The sequence below is a fragment of the Podarcis gaigeae genome (assembly GCF_964106915.1).
Source record: "Podarcis gaigeae genome assembly, chromosome: 7".
Lineage (NCBI taxonomy): Eukaryota > Metazoa > Chordata > Lepidosauria > Squamata > Lacertidae > Podarcis > Podarcis gaigeae.
Genome location: NC_139683.1, coordinates 22,426,500 through 22,452,891, shown reverse-complemented (window position 1 = coordinate 22,452,891; position 26,392 = coordinate 22,426,500). Strand labels below are relative to the sequence as shown.

Genomic DNA, 26,392 nt, shown 5'->3' with positions numbered 1-26,392 from the left:
TTGGGTATTATCATATGCTAGTAGTGATCTCAGTTTATTGAGTAGTGTTTCTTATGTAGCTACAATGACACCATGCAAGAGAAAGATATCAGAATGGTCAAGTGAATCTCAAGATTTACAGAAGCATATTTATTTTAAGGAAAAACTCCTTAAATGGGGAAACGCACCCACCTGCCTGTGTTACCTTTACAGTGGTGTGGTCTCTCCTCTATCCACATTGAGGTTCTTCAGAATGCTGGGCCACTCTTTATGCAGAGTAGACTTGGAGAGCTCTTCGTTCTCATAATTTATATGGGCAGCTCTACCCAACTATGCTTAGATTCTAGCCCCCCTTCTCCTAGTCTGGTTCCTAGTCTTTCATCATCTTTGTATCCTTCCCTTTGGCTTCCTAGAGAATGAGGTTGCCAATCTTCTACTTAGCCTGTCAGTATTGGGTTGTCTGCTGCATCCTTGCCTGTATGTGGACAAAACACAGCAGGGCTTTTCCTGCAGCCATATCTTCAACTGTCCTCTTCTTTTCTCCCCACTTCAAGCCCCCACCTCTGTCTCAGTGTTTCTGTTTCATCTCTGCACATTGCGAGAGAAGGTGTGCCCTCTATCCTGACCTTGACTGCAGGGGAAGTTTCCTGCAGATATTCACAACAGTGTGTGTCAATGACAGGTCCTACGTCACACTGCCCAATGAGGACCAAGCAGTGGACATGGAATGCTGACTGTTGGGATGGGTCCATGCCAAGACCTAGAGAAGGAATGAAGTGGTTGGACTCTGAACAGAAAATACTCCTGTGGCACTGGCAACATTTTGTTACAGGTCCCATTTGTGTATTAGTGAAACATTTTTTGTCCAGTTTCCAGATTCCAGCCCAGTTTTGGGACTGAGACTGTCTAGATCATCTTGGTTGATGACCTATGCTTGCTGTGTATATCTATCAGTTCTGCTGAGCCTCTCAGCAGAGTGTATAGGGGAGTGTATATCTGTTAGTTCTGCTGAGGCTCTCAGCAGCTTTCACTGCCGTCAGACATGTGTACTGCATTGTGCTGCTCAATAGCGGTCCATGTGGTGGATGGGAGCCATGGAGCTGCCATCTTAAAACCAGCATCATGGCAGTTCATCTGTACTGGGGTGGGGCAGCCCTGACATTGCCACCACCCTGTCCCACACCAACTCATCCAGGTAAGTTTCAGCAACACCTGTATCAGGATGATGTCTCCGCCCCACACCATGGGCTGCTAGTGGCGCAAGTTTTAGTCCTGCCTAGAAAAGCAACTAGGGTTGAGCCTAATATTGAAGAGAACTCTTAAGTTATTTTTAGGAGCACGTTCAGCACTTGATTGTTTGGCTTATTCCTGTCTCTCTTGTTGGTAGTGTCATACAGACAGAAGCATGGTCACAATCTGATTTTGTCCACACACTATTTTTAGAAACTTCTAACCAAGTCCATGCACTTTTCTCTGGTGTGGTACCCATAGGCGTATTACTAAATATCAGTGTGGTATTTTGAATATGGTTCCTTCTATATGGTGGTTACCAACACACATATGGAAATAAGAAATAAATAGGATCAGTTCCCCTAAAGCAAATGTTTCATGTGAGAATTGCTTTGGGGTCATCATAAAAGCATAAGTAAAGTGTAGTGTTTTCCTTTATTCCACTTTGTCTTTGCACTAGATCCTCCTTAATTTTTAAAACAAGTGTGGGAAGGTTGGATATTTGAGGTTGAGAAGGTGTGGATATTTTAATTTTTTTAGGCCCAGAGCATAGGCTATACATTCATTTGCTTTGCTTTACCTTATATGAAAGTTTACTGCCTTTCATGCTCATCTCCATAACCCCCCCCCCCAAATTCTATTTACCCATATCTTCTAACTTGGAAAAATAAGTTCAGTGTGCCATAGATTATTCAGAAAAGAAGCTTTAAAAAATGTTTTTCAGCTCTTTCACCAGTAGGGATTTTAAACCTGTTTCAGTGCAAGAGTGTAAACATATTAAAATATTTTGATATAACATTCGAATTAGACCATTTTGAACAGTTTAAAAATGCCTAGTGATGTCCTTTTTGCAGTCAATACTATTGTAGCAAGGCACTAATCAGCTAAGTACCATAATCCTCCTTATAGGGTAAATTCTTACTTGACCTCCAGCTATATACAGCACATAGTAACAGCATTAAACTGTAACCCTTCTCTCCTGCTCTCCACAGCTTCTCTACTGGGTCAGCATTTAGGCCCAAATAATTTTTAGTTTTATTTTATATAGTTTACCTTTCCTCTCCCAGATGCATTATATTTTGTATTTGGAGGTGAGGAAAGGTTTATGAAGAAATTGTTTGGAAATCTGGGCTCCTAAATTGAAGTGACATTTCACATGGTTTCCTCAAAGCTACAAGGATTAAATGAAGCAGTAGGCTGCACAGAAATTGATGCATTCTCGGGAACTTGATGCTCCTGACTTTCCAGATGTGCAGTGGCTGATCAAAAGGTAAAGAATGAAATAATAAATGGACTTTTAAATTTTTACATTATTGGTTTTATGGGGAGTATTAAGAAACTTTCAAAAAGTAAATTGAGCTTTAAATTATTTATGACAAACAACTAGGTTTTTGTTTTTTTTTAAAGGGTCTAGTATATCAGATTTTTAATATCCGGGCTTTTAAGCAGAATATCACCATCCATAGATTTATAAACTTTAGAATGTGATTGTGATTCTTAAAAGGGTAAATTTGAGTCACTTAGCTAGTATTGTTGCAGTGCAGTTTGATATCTTGCTATCTTGATTTTTTATTTGCTTGATTAACGAGACAAAAATAGTAATTCTGCATATCATCCAGTTATTTTATCTGGATCATCCCATTTTCTGTCTGAAATGGCAAGTGTGTTGCATTTTAACTACTTTGCTATTTAAAGTACTAAATACTTTAGGAAAGCATTTTGTATTATAGTTGGTGTTTAGTAACTTAACTAATGGTAATAATATATCCAGAGGGATAACAGCAAAAGAAGCCAAGTCTTGTGGGGCCCTAAAAAACTCAGTTGTAAAAACATCTGAAGTCAAAGTGAAATAAAACATGTTATCTGCACTAGATGTTACAATTTCATCGTTAGTAAATATTTAGCCCAAAGCTAATTATAATATTAAAACCACTATGTCATTTTGATGCATGTTAAGTTTAATGTTCAATCAGTTTAAAACACTAAATTGCAGAACTTTTAATACTTAGTTTTAAAACACTGAACCAAACAAAGGATCCAGTTCTACTAATGAGGTGGTGGATTTCTGAACCACTAAGGAATTTCATTTCAGAGTAATAAAGAAATGTGCATATATTTAGGCATGGATGTGAAAAATGTTCATCTTGTCCTATTCTCCTCACCAAATGGGGCTTTGAACTTGTGTTTCCTCAAGTAGCAGATTCTTTAGCCACATGTTAAACTTCTTTTGAAACTAAGGGCATTTCAAAAGGAAGTTGCAAACAGCCATGGGACTTCCTTGTTGCTTAAATTGGGGAAGTCAATTAATTCCCCGCTGTGTTTGGGCATCCACAAAGAAGCTCTTTAGATCCTGGCCAATGAGTAAATGTCTTCAGAAGAGCCCCAGTGAATGATGTAGTTCTATATAATACGTTTTTAAAGAAATAACTTTGGTATGCTAAATAATCATTTTATTTACTGTTTATTGAAAGATTGTATGTAAAGAACCTACGGCAGTAAACACCTCCCCAGATATCCTTCCCTCCAAAGCTATGATGAAAACTTAGCAAAATAGGGAGGGGGAGGGAAGGGGAACTAGAAGAGACACCAATAAATGTGGGTGAAGAAATCAGGACTCAAAGAGTCCATTGCATTTAGTCCTAGCATCACATCTACGAAATATTATTTGTTTTTTGGTTTCCAGGTCCAGAAGTTCATCCACCCAGGTTTTGAAGTGCAATGGGGTCAATGCCTTCAGGTATTGGAGAGTGAGATGCTTATGAGATGATAAGCTATCAATGGAGCTAGCAAGATCCAAAACAATCTTTTTTATTTTTTATTGCAGAAAACTTCCACATTTTTCTTGCACATCTTAAGTACTTCTTGAAGTTTTCACCAATGCGTGGATTTATTTACACTGTTACACTGTTTATTTGATTTCTTCTTGAAATGCGATAAGTTTCACAATGTAATATTGTATCTTTTGGGGAGGGGGAAACGAGCAGTTGAAAACGCAGTTGAGTTTTCCCACCTCAGTAATACAGCATCTGTAACATGATTTATTTAGTTAGGGGGTTTGCATAAGCAATTTGTATCATTTTTGTTATTGTCCTAATTTGTGCTTTGGGAATTCTTACATGGAATCAAGTAGATAATCACAAGAACACTTTTGTCAAATATTGCTTACAAAGGGATCTTGAAATAGATTAATGAGATGAGAATACAGTGAATGGAAACAGTCCTGTGGATTTCAGTGGAATTTTAGTGAGATTTCCAAGGCAATAGATAGGTTTACTGGACTGAAGACTTCTGTCTCAATCTGGCTACGCAGACACATCATCTAAGCAGGCTTCTACATGCATATCATTTGGTGGGAAATACATTAGTAATTGTAATATTGTACTTATGTTGATGATTCTGGAGTACCGCTTGCATGTACTGTATGCCTTGTAATAGTGGGCACATTGTGACGAATACATTCATTGTAATTTGCTTGCCATATATTGTGTTTTGGTATGCTGAGATTCAAATGGCATGGTAAGGCAAACTTTGGTTCATCTTAGCATGACACAGCAGTAAAAAGGACCTGGGAGAAACAAAGTAGCTGCAAACTCTCTTCTGGGGCACACACATTCTCACACCTGTGGTAAGCCGTAACTTGGCTTACTGTTGTTATTTCTAAAGCAAAGTCACCTGGCTGAAATTTAGAACAGAGAAACTAGAAGGAAGGAATGCATGCTTAGGTGATGGAATGTTGTTACATATGTTAGGATGTCATTCATAGTTTGCCCTAGACTGCATTCTGGCTCTCAGCTTGCTATGCTCTAATCACGATACTTCCATAACCTGGGATATATTCAGAATTTTACACAAGATATACAGTTCTTCAATATTTAGCTTCGTCACTTGTGAATGATGATATGATTTATGGAAGTAAACAAGCTAATGAAAATATTTTTTTAGATTATAACTTTCAAAAGAAGTATTATTTTTATTATTTATTATATATTAAATTTCTATACCATCCTTCATACAAAGATCACAGGGTAGTTTACAATGCAGCAAAGAAGGAAACGTACATATTTTATTTCTTTAATTAAATATTTATAAACCACAACTTCACATAAAATACAAGGTTGTATACAGGATAAAAACCCAATATTACAATAAAACAATAAAAATGTGAAACGAACCAGTAAGAGCTGATGCTCTAGCTTATCCGAGAATTGCTTGTGCTTTGATTTTGATTTTTCATTCTGTTCTGAACTTAGCTCATTTTATTTTAAAAAAGTATTTAGCTACGGTGGGACATATTGTAAGGCAGATAAGTAATGGCTGAAAATAATAAAATATATAGTAGGTAGCTGTCCTACAAGAAATTATTTGAACATTTGTACTGTCAGAAGATGCATATTGTTTGTTGTTAATTTTATTTTACTTAAGTGGCTACTTGATATAAACAATGCAAATAAGAATCCTGCCCTGAATTATTGAATAAGCTCTGTAAGGATAATTCTTTCATAATTTCTTTTTGTATTTTCCCCTTTTAATTAATTATGGCTTGGAGCCTAATTTTAATTAAGTTACAGTGCAATCCTGTACATAGTGAAACATGAAACTTATTCCAGAGGGCTGGTGTACAGAGGAGGGAATTGCCAAAAGTGGGTAGTGGACTTCTCAATTTGGGGCACTCCCCCCCTCCCAATGCTACTGATATCCCATGTAGTTTAGGAGGGTCATCAACCCTCGGGAAAGGTTTCTGCCAGGGCTGCAGGAAGGAGGAAGGTGTGGAAACTTACTTAAGTTAACCCACGTAGGAACCAAGTCCATCTGTTTATCTGTGAGTGATGCAGACATCATGATGTGAATATGAAACAGATATGTTTTAAAACATGTTGCTAGCTTAATTTTTCATTGCATATTGTATTTTGTATTTTTGTTGTCCTGCTTCAGCTCTCCTTTTAGATGTGTAAAGCAATTATATAAATATAATAAAATAAACTTAAATTAACAAATGTGGTATGAAAAAATAGGAGAATTACAACTTACTTGATTAAACTAATGTATTTTTGTTTAATTAACTCATTGTATTATTTAATATTTATAGAACACTTTTTGAATGTTCAGATTTTTTAGATACATTATCCTCTTGTAACCATTAAAACAATGCTGCAAGTATCATTATCAGCATATTGCAGACAGTGGCCATGTGAGTGGGAGGCTGAGCCTGATACTGGATTTACTAAGGCCACCTAAGTGAGTTTCCTGGAAGAGATGAAATTTGAACTGGGGATTTCTTGATTCATAATGCATTCTCTTAGCCACTATGCTACATATATCAGCTCTGGAAAACAAATTCAACTTAAAACAATGTGCTTCCATCTGAGTGAGTGATTATCAGGTTATTAGGAAGCCAGTGCAGTTATTATAGTTCAGTCAACTAGAATAATTAGTTTGGAATTAGTTTGTAACAAATAAATTGTAAGCATTGAAAATATTGATAATGTTTACTTCTTGTTTTTCTTGATGACTTAGAAAAAGAAGCCCATCAATATCCAGAGATCAGAACAGGAGATTCAGTCAACAGGAGGAGAGAGACGACTATTCACAGTATGCAACATCAGACAGTGCAATGCCAAGATCACCATCAGATTATACGGACAGACGATCACAACATGGATCTCAGTTATATGAAGAAGCTGAACTTGATGACTACAGGGATGCGAACAGGAGAAGTCGCAGGCGTTCGAGGGAATATCCTTTAGAGGAAGATGATGTGCAGAATAGAGAGGAATATGAGAGGCAACGGCGGGAAGAGGAGTACCAAGCACGATACCGAAGTGATCCTAATTTGGCTCGTTATCCCGTCAAACCACAACCATATGAGGAACAAATGCGTATTCATGCTGAGGTGTCCCGCGCACGTCATGAACGAAGGCACAGTGATGTGTCTTTGGCAAATACTGAACTGGAAGATTCCCGGTTATCTATGATGAGAATGGAACGGCCATCACGGCAAAGGTCTGCATCTGAACACAGAGCTGCCATGGACCAATGTTCATATTCAATGGAAAGAACTCAGGGACCAAGTCCCAATCGGCAAAGAAACACAAATCACAGCCCTCCAACACCTAGGAGGAGTCCCATTCCTTTTGATAGGCCAGATATGAGGCGAAATGATTCATTAAGAAAACAGCATCATTTGGATCCTAGCTCAGCTGTACGGAAAACAAAACGTGAAAAAATGGAAACCATGTTAAGAAATGATTCACTAAGTTCAGATCAGTCTGAATCAGTTAGGCCTCCACCACCAAAGCCTCATAAAACAAAAAAAGGAGGTAAAATGCGTCAGGTTTCACTGAGCAGCTCTGAGGAAGAGTTGGCCTCTACTCCAGAGTATACCAGCTGTGACGATGTAGAGATTGAAAGTGAAAGTGTTAGTGAGAAAGGTAAGAATTTTGCTTTTACTGCATAGGTGGACTTTCTGTACATTCTAATTCTGTAAAAGAGAAGCATCTCTGCTGCAGACCTCAGGTGTTTGGTGGGGGGTATTTTGCTTTGTTTTTACACTTATGGGTCACATACAGTCCCTTTGATCAGCATGGGTAGATGAAGCTACAAATTAGTCTAAAGTCTAAGAACTGAAGTATGCACTAAATATTCATGTTTCTAACTATATACTTATTAAAAAATATAACCATAGTGGTGGGAGTGATATATTTGGATCAAAAAATTGTACTAAGGTATTTTCTGTTTGAAAACCCTCACTTGCTCCTTTTCATACTATTTTACTGTGTTAACTTTCTTCCCCCATCACACACACACATACACACCACAAGAAGGTACTATTAGCTCTTCTGGGGAGGAAAACAAATACAAATGTAGTTCTTTACAGTAGGATTAATACTAGTTTCAGGGAAGGTGATTTCAATCTGCAAAATGATGTGGACAATTTTTTTTTTAAACCCTCTGCCCTAACAACAATCTCCTGTTCCAATTTAGCCCACTCCCTGTGGCTACTTTTAAGTGAAAATGGAAAAATCCGGAGGCCCAACCACATATCTCTCACATCAAAGTGTCGTGTGATCTTCCATGATGATTAAAACAAGAACACAATTATAACACGGTAGAAGAACACTTAATAGAAACATTTGCTCTGTTCTTGTTCATTGATAAAGCGCAGGTTATGGTTAGTGTTGGTTAAGTACATGAAAGGAGGAAAATTAGTGGGTCATAGTTTCAGTTCGTATGGGTCTTCACATGAGCGTGCGCACACATACATGCACACATGACAGTTTAGCAAAAATGTGTATATTGTAACTAGCATTGGGACTTTATAGCTCATCCTTTTGACTGTCAGTCTTATAATTGTATTTTATGTTTAAACTGGATTCTAAGCATTGTGTTCTTGGAAATGGGAATGAAAACTTGGTTTTTTTTAGTGATAAATAATGACCAGTTTACACAGATGGAAAAGAAGCAGTGATTAACACTGACTAAATGAACAAACAACTATTAACTAAACAAGTGTGCTTAGCACTGCAATCTTTTTCTTACAGTCATATTTCTTCTACCTTGCTCTCTAGATCAAAAACAGACACAGAGTATAAAATAATTTTGTAAGGTCTGAAGTCAGTCTTAAAGAAATGATGGTTGTCCTCTTTATGATATGGAAGTGGTGCATTTTTTATTCTGTAATATAGTGCTGTGGACTTCGTTTCTTCTTTAATGTGGCCCAAACTGCCATCTTTCAAATGGTTTGCCCCTAGAATATACATGCACACTCTCTCATGGACAGACTGGTCACATTCATCTGAGCCAATGCTGTGGTTTTTCTCTCTCCAAACAAACCACTACTCGAAGACAATATTTTTTTAATTGGCTTCCCAACTGTGATTTGTTTTGGAGAAACAAACCACAAGTGCTGGTTCAGATGTAATGCTAAACCAGCTGCTCTGTGGTTTGCTTCCCTGCTTGAGTAAGGGAAAAGTGAAGCAGGAACACTCTAAGCTATGTGATCAAAAAGCAGTTCATGCACAGTATGGCTAAACAAACCATACTTTGTGAATTAGTGTTGCACCTGAACATGGTCATTCACAGGTATGTTTGTATCCTCATAGACTTTGGTGACTGTTCTCTCTCTCTCTTTTACATTCCCTCTTTCTGTTGCTTGGTTCATGCATTAGCTGTGGTTTGAGGGCTGGGAAGGAAGGAAGGAAGGAGAATGTGGGGAAGAAACTGAATGTATACACTACATGCTTTTCACCCCGTTTCTGAAATTATGGCAGATTGCTATAAGGCATGGTACCAACTTATATTTATCCATCTCCAAAGACCTTCAACTCTTGCATATGTGTTTTGTGTCTTCTGATATCCACCACTGACTGGTGTTCATTGCCTTTCAGTGAGATATATTGAGAGGCTATACAGTATTGTTTGAGTGTTTTATAGTGGACCATCTCTGAGCAAAATCTATGGAATCTGAATTTATCTTCTTCTGCTAAGCTCAAGGAATAGTTACCTACATGGCAGTGGAAGTATCAATGAAAAATGTGGGGATGAATCTACACATCAGAAAAATAAGTTCAGAAGGATAAGTGTTTAAGAATGCAGTAGTTAATCTAGTGTGTAAAATTGGTGTCATAGCTAGAGCTGTATTTTCTCCTGTGTCCATTTATACAGTGGTATATCTGTGTATTAACAACTGATGCCACACAGCAGTTCTGTAGTGCTTCATTTACAAGCTATTGTTCAACCACACTAATAAGACCATATGTTTTTTAAGTTAAAAATAATTTACTTACAAACTCTCCAAAGGTCAGATGCATGTGCTTTACTTACATCATTCAGAAAAAGTTGCACAGGCAGTAAAACTTGGTTTAGTGACAGTGGTGAAAGTTCCTAAATTATTCTTCTTCTTTGACAATCACTCGTAGCCGAGTAAGATTGTCTTCCATAAACAAGGTTTTAACAATGAATCCATAAGTGACTGTGGAGGCCAATTCTAGATCCACATGTCCTTCCACAGTGGGGACATTGGTTTCCGGCAGGAGTTGATCACGGTGTGGATTTGCCAAGCGTGCCTTCCTCTTAGCATGTTTCTCCCTTGCGTCCTGAGATCGAATGTCTTCAAAGCCCACGACACCTTTGATAAAGGCTGTTCTCCAACTGGAGCGCTTGCAGGCCAGTGTTTCCCACTTGTCAGTGTTTATGCTACATTTTTTTAGATTTGCCTTGAGACAGTCCTTAAACCTCTGTTGTTGACCACCAGTATTACACTTTCCATTTTTAAGTTCGGAATAGAGTAGTTACTTTGGAAGATGATCATCAGGCATCCGCACAACATGACAAGCCCAACAAAATTGATGTTGAAGAATCATTGCTTCAACACTGGTGATCTTTGCTTCTTCCAGTACACTAATATTAGTTCGTCTGTCTTCCCAAGTTATGTGTAAAATTGTAAAAGCTGTGCTGCTGGAGCTGCAGCAACCAGCTAAGATCTCCTCACCTGCTGAGCTTCTCTGGTAGACTGAGGGAAACAAAAGGCTTGGTTACCTTCCTCCCAAGGCGAGGAGGAGTGACCTAGCTAAGCCTGGCAGGACAGTTTACTCTGTGGCATTAACTCTTCATGGATTACTTAGGTTTAAGGATGTTGGTTAAATGAGGCTGGTTATCCCACATAATGATCCTCAAAAATCACTGCAGATGGCTATTCTATTTTAGAGCATAAGATTAACTGATGGTGCCACACAGAAGTGTGGTTCCCATACTGTCTCTTCCATGTTCATAAACTGGTGATTCTCTACATATTTTTCATCATAATTCTTGTTTATTTTACTTTATGATTTTCATAATCTCATTCAGACCATTTGTTTGAAGCATTATACAAATAAATTTCAGAAAAAATATAATATCGTTTTTCTCACCTATTGTCAGTGACATACACCTTGTAGAGACTGGTGGAGAGCCAATAATACATATGAATAATATATAAGTATACTGTATAGAAGGGTAAACATACATTAGCATTTGCATATCACTGAAATCCTGTTTTCCTGCTTCCTTTTTCAGTACAAGCCACTGTAGAACATACTAGGCCCCAAGGGTGTCTACTAAAGATAGTTACACTTTGCATTCTAAGTGTCTACATGCTTAAAAATGAATATTATTAAATTAGGTAAGGCAACTGGGCAATATGGTTGATTTATACTTCCATGTATCTCTGATTTTGTGGGCTCCAGAGCTTGTAATGTGGATTTTTTGCTACGATTTCCTCAGTTTGTGCCTTGACTTTAATATATGTCAATATAATCTAGTTATTAAAGCTTATTAATGGAATGGAGAAGAATTTTGCTTCCCATTTCTGATACTAGTTGACAGTCTTCTCTTAGTATGACAGTATGTTCTAAGATGTTGAACTTATTTATTCTTATTTGTGTCATCTATGTAGAAGAACTAACATGTTCATTTGAAACTTGATATTTAATTTTACATATTAACAGAAGATAATTATTATGTCGTAATAACAATAACAATAGAATAGGATTTTATTATTCCTTTAGGCCTGTTGACAAAAGTCATTATACAGTCGTACCTTGGAAGTCGAACAGAATCTGTTCCGGAAATCCGTTTGACTTCCAAAATGTTCGTAAACCAAAGCACGGCTTCTGATTGGCTGCAGGAAGTTCCTGCAGCCAATCAGAAGCCGCGGAAGCCCCGTCGGACATTTGGCTTCAAAAAATAGTTCGCAAACCAGAACACTCAGTTTGTGGTGTTCGGGAACCAAAATGTTCAAGTACTAAGCTGTTCAAAAACCAAGGTACAACTGTATTGTTGTTTAGTCGTGTCCGACTCTTCATGACCCCATGGACCTGAGCATGCCAGGCAATCCTGTCTTCCACTGCCTCCCGCAGTTTGGTCAAACTCATGATGGTAGCTTCGAGAACACTGTCCAACCATCTCGTCCACTGTCATCGCCTTCTCCTTGTGCCCTCAATCTTTCCCAACATCAGGGTCTTTTCTAGGGAGTCTTCTCTTCTTATGAGGTGACCGAAGTATTGGAGCCTTAGCTTCACAATCTGTCCTTCCAGTGAGCACTCAGGGCTGATTTCCTTAAGAATGGATAGGTTTATCTTCTTGCAGTCCATGGGACTCTCAAGAGTCTCCTCCAGCACCATAATTCAAAAGCATCAATTCTTCGGCGATCAGCCTTCTTTATGGTCCAGCTCTACAACTGTATTAAAAACAATTAAAGAAATTATATTGTAAACTTCCAGACAGTTATCTTGTAAAATTCCACAGACAAATCTGTTTTGACACAGAATAGATACCAGCTACATTAAAAGAGACATTTCCCTGACTCTGGAATTTTAAATATAACACATCCCATCATTTGTTTTAAACCAATGTGTCATGCAATGGTTAAGAAGAAGGTAGTTTACTCATCCACTAAGAAAATAGAACACAAGACTAAGCTAAATATGTATAAAATACATTTGCTTATACATTTAGAAAATTTAGAACCTGCTTTTCAGTGTACAAAAAAGTGAGGAACAACAGAACATAAAAATATAATTTAAAACAATAAACAACAGTTTAAAAAATCATAATAAAATAAGCAGCTAACAGGAGAGTTTAAAATATAGTGCCACTAGTACCTCTATCTAAAAAAAGTTTCATTTTTGTGGTTAAATGGACCACGTTCTTGGAACTGGCAAATCTCAGATGGCAGGAGTTTATTTAAATGCAGTGCTACTATTGAAAAAGCTTTATTCAAGGATGAAATCAGTATTGCTTTTGATTGAATCCCATTGTGCAGCTGGAAGTAGGTATGAAAGCAAATATTCCTTCAGATATCGTAGACCCAGCAGTGGCAGACCTTGGCATATCAAGTTTTAGTGGTGCCCTGTGCAACGCCGAAGTCCGGCACCTCCTCGCCTCTCACTTTCTGTAGGATGTCATAGTCGCGGTGCCTGCTGTGACGCCCCAGAAGCTCTGCACCAGGGTGACCACACCGGTCACGTTCCTCTGAGTCTGCCTTTGGACCCTGGCTATATGGAACAATTTATTGGACCTCCGGAACTATTTACAGTGGTAGCTCGGGTTAAGTACTTAATTCGTTCCGGAGGTCCGTTCTTAACCTGAAACTGTTCTTAACCTGAAGGACCACTTTAGCTAATGGGGCCGCCACGCCGCCAGAGCACGATTTCTGTTCTGATCCTGAAGCAAAGTTCTTAACCTGAGGTACTATTTCTGGGTTGGCAGAGTCTGTAACCTGAAGCGTATGTAACCCGAGGTACCACTGTAATTACTTAACTCGAGGTACCACTGTACTCCAGTGCAATCTATGTGGGGCTATCCTTGGGCCTATTCTGAAAGCTATTGCTAGTACAGAATGAAGCAGCTCAACTGTTGGTGGAGGCAGTTGGCCAATACCATGTGACATCTCTGTTAAAACGTGTATGCCGTTTGCCCATATGCTACAGGGTTCTTGTGTTGACATTCAGAGTCCTGAGCAGCTTGGGTCCAGGATATCTTAAGGACCATCTGAGCCCTTATATTCCAGCCTTATAAGTGAGAAGATGCAGAGGAATGCTTTTAGTTCTCCCTCAAGTTATAAAGCCTAACTGGCCTCAACCAGACGTGAAGGCATTTAATGACACTAGTCCCATGTTGTATCCAGCAGAAATTCAGCAGGCAACCTTGCTTGTGACTGTGTCTTGAAGACTTTTCATATGTTGACAGGCCTATGCACAATGCTTTTTTTCTGGGGGTACTCAAGGGTACCCAGCACCAGCACATTTTTTTTCCAAGAAGAAAAGCACTGGTTAAAAGTATGGCACTTACTGTTAACAACTTCATGTTGAATACCACCACTTTTTTTCTAGAAGAAAAGCACTGGATAGGGTTTAAGATTTTGTTGAGTTACTAGTCATTTTAATGGTCATTCTGTACTTCTTTTAATGTTTTATGATGTTTTTTACATTGTTGTATGCCAGTTACAGATAGGTAGCCGTGTTGGTCTGCCATAGTCAAAACAAAAAAAATTCCTTCCAGTAGCACCTTAAAGACCAACTAAGTTAGTTCTTGGTATGAGCTTTCGTGTGCTCTGAAGAAGTGTGCATGCACACGAAAGCTCATACCAAGAACTAACTTAGTTGGTCTTTAAGGTGCTACTGGAAGGAATTTTTATTGTTGTATGCCACCCTGATATTTTATGAGAGAGTGGTATATAAGTAAAATACATATTTAAAGATGTATTTTGTGGGAAATTACCATGCTTGTGTGGATTAAAAAAAAATATTGCAGAAGCAGGGCAGAATGCATTATTATTATTATTATTATTATTATTATTATTATTATTATTATTAAAGATTTTTTTGATTTACAGAAGTATGTATAATGTCTCTTATATTTTTTCCATGTAACATTTTTACAAATCAGTTTCATTTGTTGAGACATTAGGAAGAAAAGGGGGGAGGGGGGAAGATGGGTGGGGCTGGGGTCGGGTGGTGATGTTTCTATTTTGCTTAATGTATGTAGGGTTTGGTGTCAGCGTTGCTCATGCAGTTTCTTTGCTGTTCACTTGTGTTCCTTTGGTGGTGAGAGAGGTTGGGGTTGGCCTTGGGTGTGGTTGTTTGTTTGTGATTGGCTGTGGTGATCTTTGTTTTCATGTGTGAGTGGGGTGGGTGGGTGTTTTGGATCAGGTTAGCCATATTGATTTGTATGCTGTTGGTGGATTATTGTCATTGTCTTGTTGGGCTATGTATGTGATAAAGGCGTCTTCTTCTGTTTGTCCCCGTGTCAGTTTCAATTTATTGGTTAATTTTTCTATTAGGGCTGTTTCCCATGCTATTTGGTACCATTGGCCCATGCTTACTCCTGACAGGTCTCTCGAGTGTCTGGTTATGGTGTTTCTAGCTGCTGAAAGCAGGTGGGTTCTTTGTGGTGTAAATGGGCATTGTTGTATTGGAATATGTTTAGTGGGACCAATTCTGGGGTGATTTCTAATACTTGCTTAATTATTTTACATATTTCTTGTATGGCTGTTGTCCAGAATAGTTGGATTTTGGGGCACTCCCACCACATGTGGAGGTATGTGCCTGTGGAGGTGTACCCTCTCCCGCATTTTGGTGAGGTTCCTGGGCATATTAGCGCTAGTTTTCTTGGTGTTAGGTACCATCTGTAGGTGAGTTTCAGAGTGAGTTCTTTTCTTTTTGTTGACATGGATTTAAAGGGGGGTTTAGACCACATTCTGGTCCATTGAGTGGGGTTAATTTCATAGCCTATGTCATCCTCCCATTGTTTTTTGATTGCGTCTAGGGGGTTTGTGGGATTTTGGAGTAGTATTTTGTATATTGCGGATATCATCCCTTTACCATTTCCCTTTGTTGTTAGGAGGAGGTTTTTGAAGGTTGTCAGGGGCCTAGTTGCTGCTGATTTTACTGTTGGGTTGTTTAAGAGGGCATGTAATTGGTGTTGTGTTAACCAGGGCATTTTGGTGTCTTCTAGTTTGTCTTGTATTTCTTGTGTTGACAAAGGTTTGTTATTTTTATAAAAGTCTATTAGGCGATATAAGCCTTTGGTTTGCCAGGTTTGTATCTGGAGGTTTGGTGCTGCATGGTGGAATAATGGGTGGTATGCCAGGGGAATTAGTGGGGATGGGGTTGGAGATAGTTTGCCTATTTCTGTTTGCCATGCTTTGAGCATGGTCTGTGCGTACCTGTTAAGTGTTGTGGGAATTTTCTTTAGTTTGTTTGGGAGGAGTGGGTACGCTGTGGTGCAGGTATTTTCAATTGTATCCCTCTCTAGGTGTACCCATTGTTTTGTCTCATCTTCTAGTATACATGGGATTATATGGCATATTTGGTTGGCAATGTAATAAGCTTCCATGTTGGGGATTCCCCTTCCTCCTTCTGAGGTGGGGAGGTGCAGGTATTTGGTCCTTATTCGTGGTTTTTTATGTGAGAAGATAGAAGAGTGTAGTTTTCTCTGCCATCTGCGGAGTTGGGTTGGGGGAATCTAGATTGGGAGGGTTTGGAATAGGTAGGTTAGTTTTGGGAGGGTGATCATGATCATGGCTATTTTGTCTGAGAGAATGAAATTCATGCTGTTCCATCTCTTTAGGTCTTTGTTAACTTGTCGCCACAGAGGCTTGTAGTTATGGAGGTACAATTTATTGAGGGTTTTGGTTATTTGTACCCCTAGGTATCTGAATTTGGTGTGGCAAAATTTTATTTTGGTGACCTTAGTGAGTTCTTTTTGGGTGTTAGGAGGGGTGCTGAAGCACATAGCTTCTGACTTTGTAAAATTTACCTGTAGGCCTGACACCATTGCAAATGTGTTGAGTTCTCTGATTAGGGAGGTTGCTGTGCTTATGGGGTCTGGTGTTGTGACCATTAGGCCATCTGCAAAGAGCCCTAATTTATAGGTTCTGCCTTTTATTTCCACTCCCTTGATGTATGTGGCTGATCGTATTCGGATTGCTAAGGGTTCCAGAGCCAGGATAAATAAGAAGGGGGAGGCAGAATGCATTATAAATGAACACATGTGAAATTCACATGGACTGGAAATTGACAGGTCCGTTCATCCCTAGTTAATGTATGAATCAGGGCTTTTTTTGTTCCCTGCTGCAAAAACAGCTGTTTCATATTCATTCGTTCTCAACAACAAATGGATTACAACACTGATCTCATATGTTTGTCTAAACCTGTATAGATTACTCCAGAGGGTATAGATTGTTATCATTTATATAATGTTCTTAATTTCATTTCAATTGGAAACCTGACCTAACTAATGTACATTAATGTCAGGATTTTATTTTAGAAAAAATTGCGGTGATAAAAGATGAAGTAAGTGAATATATGAGGGTGAAAATTTAGCTATGATTTCATTGCCCTCTGCTTTGTCACATATTTGTAACATAAATATATTGTTAACAGACATTTAATTTAAAATATTTTGAGATTTACATTTGATGCCTTAGTGAACATTTAGATTATGATTCTCTTTGAGGGCTCTAGTTATATAATCTGTTTACTTGGAAATTGGAGAATATGTGGACATCAGTTATATAATATGAACTACAGTCATACTGCAGTTTTCATCACAATCTCTATGGTCCTTTTTTATATAAAAAAATTGTCAGTAACAAAAAAAGGAAGAACTTTTGTACAGCATCTCATTAAAACAAAATCTATTTGCCATTTTGGCAGCTAAGTGCAATACAGTGCTAGATATAATTCTAGGATCAAAAAAACTTCAGTTTAAGGTATACTTTACAAGCTTTAGAAATTCACACACAAAACAAAAAGCAAAGTTGTCAATTAAGGCAACTTAATTTCTGTGCCACATAAATAGTAAACACATTATACAGTCTCACAGATTGTGCTTGCTTATAGCTTAAGTCTCCATTCATCCATATTTTCCAACTAAGGCCAGATTGTCGTTTTCTGCAGATTGAAGGCAACTCTCAGGCTCCAGGCATTAAAGCAGCACCGGCTATCTAGGTGTGTCCTGTCCTCTCGCTTACAGTATATGCTTTCATTTGGATTAAAAAGAATAGTATATGTTGTGTGCACAATCTTCTTTGCTGTATGTTTACTGCTTCTGGAACAAAAATTAAAATTAAAACAATGACATTAGAAGCTGCCTTATCCTGGTCAGACCGTTGATCCATTTAGCTCAATATTGACTGAGCTGACTGGCAGTGGCTTTCTAGGGTTTCAGACAGGGGACATTTCCAGCCCTACCTAGAGATGCCAGAGATTGAACCAGGTGCCTTTCACGTATAAAGCAGGTGCTCTACCTCTGAGCCCTAATGACAACAACAGAGTCTTCTGGCACCTTAAAGATGTACTCATCTACTGAGGCATCACCTTTTGTGGACTGAAGCCCACTTCATCAGACTAATGGAGTGTTCTTTCAGCTGGCAGCTGTGTATACATAGTTACTGTGGATGGCAGATGTATATACACTGATATACAGTACAGGGGAATCATAAACATTGGAGCTGGAAGGACACAAAATACAAGAGGCATAAATTCTGTTCTCTACTTTAGAAGCCAGTGTGGTGTAGTGGTTAAGAGTGGTAGACTTGTAATCTGGTGAACCGGATTTGTGTCCCCGCTCCTCCACATGCAGCTGGTGGGTGATGTTGGGCTAGTCACAATTCTTTGAAGTCTCTCAGCCCCACTCACCTCACAGAGTGTTTGTTGCGGGGGAGGAAGGGAAAGGATAATGTTAGGCGCTTTGAGACTCCTTCAGGTAGTGATAAAGCGGGATATCAAATACAAACTCTTCATATGTGGAGGGGGAACAGGAGCAGGATTCTGCCTGCTGCCTGTTCCCCAGCTGTTCATTCAACCAAATGGCCTCTTAGCACTACTTCAGATAAAAGCCATTGTGTGTAAGTAACTGTCCCATCAGTGCAAGGATTTCCACTTCTGCAGTGGAATTCACCACCAGCACATATGCCTTAAACCCTCTCCATATCTGCTCGAGGGTTGGGGGAACCCCCAGAACACATTGGGGGGGGGGAGAATGAGAGAAAGTCCCATTGAGCAAGTGGAAGTCGTTGCACTGATGGGATGGTTACTTAGCACTATATTGGATACAAGCAAAAACCCTGTATTTGTGGTATGATCACATTTCTCCATCATATCAACAGCCCTGGGGTTGAATGTGTGGATGAATGTGTGGTTGAATTCTTGCCTGGGGTTTGAATGTGTGGAGATCAGAGGTGTGGCCTGTGGGCATAAGTCCTGCTCCAACTCTGCATGTTCAGTCTCTCCTGATTTTGAAATGGAGAACAGGGTTACAGTCTATTACTTTTCAACATGAAGCTCAAATGCATATGTATAAGATAAGCCGTGGTCATTAACAACAGCAGTCATATTATTATCTGTTTATTTAATTTATATCCTCCTTTCCTTACTGTGTCCAGACTGAATAACAGCATAAAATCTGATAAGACTGTATCTTCAAACAATAATTAAAATGACAGTTTTAAAATCTACAGTGCCTGAATGTTCCTATCCCTTTCCAAAGGGCTGGACAAATTAAAAAATGGCTCTAAATTCCTTATGTCTCCACCTCAACAGACCAAATTTGACCAGTGGACGGCCCCACTTACCTGTCAGTTACTTGACATCAGGACTTCTTATTTCCAGACGTTTAAAGGAGCAGCATGGGGCCGTTTGAATCCTATAATGTTATGGCTGTAAGGCACCAAAAGGGTCAGAGGCCTTTGCAAGTGCTTTGTGCTGCTCCTTTAAACATCTGCTTTTCATCTACGTATAAAGGAGCAGCGCCTGGAGGGAGATGTGATTTTCATTGTATAGAAACTGCTTTCACTTCCTTTAGCACACCTTGCTTCAGCAAAGGAGCAACCAGAGCTCATTTTAAACTCCCAATTGTTCCATTGAAGTCCTACCTTTACCCACACCTGAGGCTATGTATGGTACCAGGCATAGGGTAAGTGGACATGGTTTCCCCAAATGAGAAGGCCTATCAGACTATGTTTGGCCAATGGGCTGGAGCTTTCCCTCCAACCCCAATATAGATGTTGACCAACATGGAAGATAAAAAGTCCTGGGGATCCAAGCAGTGATCCCTCAGTGCTATTATCTGGAAGCAACCCTGGAGGGTAGGAGTGGAAACCCACAGATCATTCCAGGATGATTCAGTGGTCAATAGTCTCAAATGCTGCTGAGGGATCAAGGAGAATCAACAGCAAACCAGTCCTACGATCTCTTTCCCAATAATCAAGCAGGGCATGCAAGCCAGAAGCCATTCTTCTTCTTCTTTACTTATACCCCACCCCTTTGCTGAGTTGTCTGGCGCCTAAAGATATGTAATGAAAGTGTCAGACAAACCTCCCTGGGATGAGCATTCCACTGTAGAAAAGGCCCATTCACATGTTGCTGTCCTCTGGCTGTCTCGTGGAGGGGGCACATGAAGAAGGGACTCACAATCCATCTCATCCAAGTATGTCTGCAGTTGCTAGGCCAGTACACAGTCAATCAGCCTGCCCCCAAAATGAATATAGCAACTAGGTGGTAGGTGCCGCCTAATGAAAGAGTCTTCTCAGAGGGGAGGTGCACTACTGCTTCCTTCAGTGCAGTGGACCTCTCCTACTTCTGTAATGAGGTCTTAATCACTGGGCGAGGATCAGGAGGGCACATGGTCAGCCTGCTTCCTGCAAGCGTCATGCTCATATCATCATTAGTGCTAAACGAGAGGTGTGTAAGAGATAAGAGAGACAGAAAGTTACATGGTGGGGGGTGGGACTTGTTGCCACAATCTCAGGGCATTCTCACCTTTCGACTTGCCATGAGTGTTGGCTTTACAACTTTCCCAATTTGGTCTTTGACATGGGGGGAATCAACACAACCCTGTGTGACTAGCAATTGTAGGGTGTAACAACAGTACTTAGCAGTTGCACAGTGTGTTAAAGTGTTCAAAATAGTTCACAAAGTTATCCTTACAACAACCCTCTAGTGAAGGAGGTCAGTATTAGTAGTTCTGTCCTGAAAATAGAGGTTTGAGGATGAAAGAATAGGAGCTTGCTGAATCAGAGCACTTGAACTTGTGGAGTGGCTGCAAGCTTGGCTTAGGCTAGGAATTTAAAATGTCAGTGAAGCAAGGAAGTTTACTGCCATTTTCAAGTAGCACTTTATTAAAGGTAACACAGACTGAGAAAAAGCAGTATTTAAATTTTGACCTAAAAAGGAAGATGAACTTTCCATAAGTTGTATGTTTGAGCAAATTTCAACTTAGCATAAATTTCAACTTTCGGCAACATCACTGGAGGTGGAATTAGAAGCACTAGCTTCTAGAATTAATGAAGCAAAATGGATGGCATGGATCAGTGAATGAAGCATCTAATCCTTAGTTCCACCCCCTGATTAACCTTGGGAAAAAAATCTTTTATATGAAGAATGTGAAATCAGAACAGGATCTAGTACAGTGTGTTACTGCAGAATACAGAGCAAGGAAGAATATTAACTGTTATTACACAGTTATTTATGGAAACTGGAGGCAAGGATGTCTGAGAATATAATCTTTAAAAGGAAGAAGGAAGAAATAATGCAGATTTGGGTCTAAATGCCATCCAGGTTGGAATATCTTTATTCTATGTCACTTTGAGTAAAGATTGCCTAACTTTATGGGGATGTTTTGAAGTAATAGATTGATGATAATTTTTTTATATTTAGAATTTAACCATTTTCTTATTGAAAGGGACAGGACAACTGGCAGAAAATAATAGGAGATTCTTTTATGCACATACATTTTTCAATTATTGGGTGGATTAATTGTTATTTAAATGAGCATATGAATGATACGTCACTTTCAGCTTAGTCCCACTCATTTAAGCGCGATACTAGCTGACATTTGAAATAGAAAATATGTGTGGGGGGGTGTTTCTTTAATATAGTAAGACAATATACGGTCTAATTTACTATGGGAGTACATCTTATGTAAATCATGATGAAAGAAATAGAAGTTGCTCAAGAACAGTGTCGGCAGTATTGTAGTTCCTATTTTCAATTAGGCTTGTTCAGGGAAAGTTACAAGCAGATTGTGAGCTTAATTTTAACAAGCTTAATTTTCTGAAGCGGCATGCTGAATCTTTACATTTTATTTCATATGGTTTTATATTGCAGTTTCATATTGATAAAGTTAATGTGGAGGCAAAATGGAAATGAAATAATTTTGCTTTAGGCAATAATTTTCTTGAAAAGAGAAGCACCACGCCCAAAGACAAACTCTCCATTCTTTGTAAAACTGTTATTGTTATTTGGAAACTCAGATGAAAAAAAAAATCACTAACATGGCCTGAACAAATTTAAGAGGTTGCAGTACTGTTTAATTTGGTTTTAAAGTGCTGACCACTATGGAGTATGCTCAATCAACAGGTTTTATGAGTGTGAGTAATCATCTGGATAAAACCAAAGCAGATGTTACTAAGCTGGGCTTAATTCTTGTCTCCCATCATCTCTGTGGATTGTTTGTTTCTGCAAAACAATGGTGTTCTGCCGTTGTCTTAATTTTTGAATGTTTCACATATTCTTACGGAATAACAGGTTACTCTCCAAAGTGAGAGAACTGAATGAAATCTGTTCAGTATTAAACACTATATAGTGGAAATAATATTCAGCCCAATGAAAACAATGAAGCTATTCAAATATACCCTCAACTCAGTGCAGTTTATTATCTAATTAAATGCAGATCAAGCTGTAGAGGTAGATGCCCTGTATCTGAATTAGTTCCTTCCCCTCAGATGTTCGTGGAATAATACTGCACCTTTGTTTTACTGCTTAAAATGTTTTCTCTTTCAAACTATCTACCTGTATTGCTAAAAACTTATACTGTGAACACCCAAGCATTGTGGATAGTGGGAGAGTATGAAATTGTTTTTGTATGTAGACTGTGGGCCAGAATGAAATGAACTGCAATCTATCTGCAAACCTGGTAGGGAGCCTTAGGTATAAGTACTCCCTCCTTTCCATATCCAGGGTGATTTCCACTTGCCTTTCTATGCACACTCATGTTAACAATGGTTAATACTGATTCCCTGGTGGCCCGCTGGAATGTGGAGTTAACCAGGGCTATTGACTGTTTGGCTCTGAAGCGCCCTCTCCGATTGCATGGAGCCCGGACAGCCCCGTGGTTTTCCACAGATCTGAGGGCACTGAAACAATCGTTGAGACGGCTAGAGCGCCGGTGGCGGAAAACTCATTCTGAAGCTGACCGGACACGGGTTAGAGCTCAATGTCAGCCTACCAAGTGGCGGTAGCGACGGCGAAGAAGACTTTCTTCACCGCCTCTATTCTATCTGCAGAAAACAGCAGCAGGAGACTTTTTCATGTGGTTTGCAATTTAGCGAAACCACCTGCTCCATCGGGGCCCAGTATGGGCCACATGATTTCCTGCAATGATTTTGCAAAGTTTTTTGCAGATAAAGTCGCTCAGATTCGGAAAGAGGTAGACTCCACTGTGGGAGCAGGGCCAGGGCGGGAGAGTGCTAGAGTCCTGTCTAGTCAAGTTGTGTGGGATCAATTCCAATCTGTTACCTCCGAGGATGTGGACAGGCTGCTTGGACGAGTGAAACCAACCACTCTTTGATCCTTGCCCATCCTGGCTTATAATAGCTATATATAATATAATAGCTATATAGCTATATATAATATAATAGCTAGCCGGGAAGGGCTGGGCGATGGGCTTCGTGGGGTGGTGAATGCTTCCCTCTGTGAGGGAGCCCTCCCAGACCCGCTGAAAGAGGCGGTTAGTAAACCGCTTCTTAAAAAACCATCTTTAGATGCGGCCACGATGGCCAACTATCGCGTAGTCTCAAATCTTCCATTCTTGGGCAAGGTGATTGAGCGAGCGGTTGCCGAGCAACTCCAGGCACGCCTGGAAGAAGCGAACCATTTGGATCCCTTTCAGTCGGGATTCAGGCCTCATCATGGGACTGAAACTGCCTTGGTCGCACTGGTTGATGATCTCCGGTAGGATAGGGACAAAGGTGAGAGCTGTTTCCTATTTCTGCTGGATCTCTCAGTGGTGTTTGATACCATCGACCATAACATCCTTCTGGACCGTTTTGAGGGGCTGGGAGCTGGGGGCACTGTCATACAGTGGTTCCGCTCCTTCCTACTGGGCCATGTTCAGAAAGTGGTGGTAGGGGATGAGTGCTCAGACCCCTGGGCTCTCACTTGTGGAGTGCCTCAGGGTTCTGTCCTCTCCCCCATGCTTTTTAACATCTACATGCAGCCGCTGGGAGAGATCATCAGGGGGTTTGGGCTGGGTGTTCATCAGTATGCGGATGATACCCAGCTCTACCTCTCTTTTAAATCAGAACCAATGAAGGGGGTGAAAGTCCTGTGTGAGTGTCTGGAGGCGGTTGGAGGATAGATGGCGGCTAACAGATTGAGGTTGAATCCTGACAAGACAGAAGTACTGTTTCTGAGGGACAGGAGGCGGGCAGGTGTGGAGGATTCCCTGGTCCTGAATGGGGTAACTGCCCCTAAGGACCAGGTGCGCAGCCTGAGAGTCATTTTGGACTCACAGCTGTCCATGGAGGCACAGGTCAAATCTGTGTCCAGGACAGCTGTTTACCAGCTCCACCTGGTACGTAGGCTGAGACCCTATCTACCTGCGGACTGCCTCGCAAGAGTGGTGCATGCTCTGGTTATCTCCCGCTTGGACTACGGCAATGCGCTCTACGTGGGGCTACCTTTGAAGGTGACCCGGAAACTACAACTAATCCAGAATGCGGCAGCTAGACTGGTGACTGGGAGTGGCCGCCGAGACCATATACCGTAAATTTCGCTCTATAACACGCAGATTTTTTCTCCTAAAAAGGAAGGGGAAATGTCTGTGCGTGTTATAGAGCGAATGTGTGGTCCCTGGAGCCGAAAAATCAAGCAAAAATCAAATCGCGGGGCTGCACGCTGCACAGAGAAGCGAAACTTGAAAAGAGGAAGCGGCTGCTTTCCTCATTTTGCCTCAGGGTCTTACTGCCCACCCTTCTCTGTTTCCTTGCTGTGTTTGCTGAAACGGAACAAAGAGCAGGGAAAGCCCCTCCCCTCCAGGCAAGCTCCGGTGCTGCTGGGGGAGAGGGAGAGAGAGGGGGGAAGGGAGAGAGAGGGGGGGGAGGGAGCGAGGGAGGGAGGGAGGGAGAGAGAGAGAGAGAGAGAGAGAGAGAGAGAGAGAGAGATGGCTGGCTGGCTGGCTTGGGTGGGGGAAAACTTTTGCCTTCCTTTCCTCCCTACCCCTCTCCTGCATTCTTAGCCAGCTGCTTCTCTGCACGCCCCTCTCCTGCTCCTTGTCCCTCCTGTGTTTTTCCTTCCCTCCCCACTTAAAATGTGGTTACAAAGCATAGATCCTCAGGATCTTTGCATTGGGTCACCCCAAATTCACCATCAGATCACATAGCATGTCCATGGCTACAGCCTGCCCCCCCAAAATCACGCACCCACTGTTGCCTGGGGCTGCAATGGTGCAAAAATGTGGTTAAAAAGCATGGATCCACATGGATCCTCAGGATCTTTGCATTGGGTCACCCCAAATTCACCATCAGATCACATAGCATGTCCATGGCTACAGCCTTCTCCCCCAAAATCACGCACCCACTGTTGCATGGGGCTCCAATGGTGCAAAAACGTGGTTAAAAAGCATAGATCCACAGGGATTCTCAGGATCTTTGCATTGGGTCACCCCAAATTCAACATCAGATCACATAGCATGTCCATGGCTACAGCCTGCCCCCCCCAAAATCACGCACCCACTGTTGCCTGGGGCTGCAATGGTGCAAAAACGTGGTTACAGAGCATGGATCCACAGGGATTCTCAGGATCTTTGCATTGGGTCATCCCAAATTCACCATCAGATCACATGTCTGTGGCCACAGCATGAAGCCCAAAAATGATACATCCACTGTTTCATTCAGAATGTTTTTTCCCTTGTTTTCCTCCTCTAAAAACAATGTGCGTGTTATGGTCAGGTGCGTGTTATAGAGCGAAAAATACGGTAACACCGGTCTTGAAAGACCTACATTGGCTCCCAGTACGTTTCCGAGCACAATTGAAAGTGTTGGTGCTGGCCTTTAAAGCCCTAAACGGCCTCGGTCCAGTATATCTGAAGGAGCGTCTCCACCCCCATCGTTCTACCCGGACACTGAGGTCCAGCACCGAGGGCCTTCTGGCGGTTCCCTCACTGCGAGAAGCCAAGTTACAGGGAACCAGGCAGAGACCCTTCTCGGTAGTGGCGCCCTCCCTGTGGAACGCCCTCCCACCAGATGTCAAAGAGAACAACAACTACCAGACTTTTAGAAGACATCTGAAGGCAGCCCTGTTTAGAGAGGCTTTTAATATTTGAGGTTATTACAGTATTTGATATTTCTTGGAAGCTGCCCAGAGTGGCTGGGGAAGCCCAGCCAGATGGGCGGGATATAAATAATAAATTATTATTATTATTATTATTATTATTATTATTATTATTATTATTATTATTAAAACTTCGTTGTTGTTTAGTCGTTTAGTCGTGTCTGACTCTTCATGACCCCATGGACCAGAGCACGTCAGGCACTCCTGTCTTCCACTGCCTCCTGCAGTTTGATCAAGCTCATGCTGGTAGCTTCAAGAACACTATCCAACCATCTCGTCCTCTGTCGCCGCGTTCTCCTTGTGCCCTCCATCTT

At 40.5% G+C, this 26,392-nt stretch overlaps 1 protein-coding gene across 29 annotated transcripts in view; it reads left to right on the top strand.

Moving 5' to 3' along the window:
- The window catches only part of RIMS2 (regulating synaptic membrane exocytosis 2), a 348,435-nt gene that overhangs the window by 132,915 nt on the left and 189,128 nt on the right, over positions 1–26,392 (top strand). For all 29 annotated transcript variants that reach the window (XM_083748880.1, XM_083748886.1, XM_083748877.1 and 26 more), the window contains one exon: positions 6,724–7,637. In XM_083748880.1, coding sequence (XP_083605006.1) covers positions 6,724–7,637 — 914 coding nt within the window. The remainder of the gene's footprint in view (positions 1–6,723; positions 7,638–26,392) is intronic.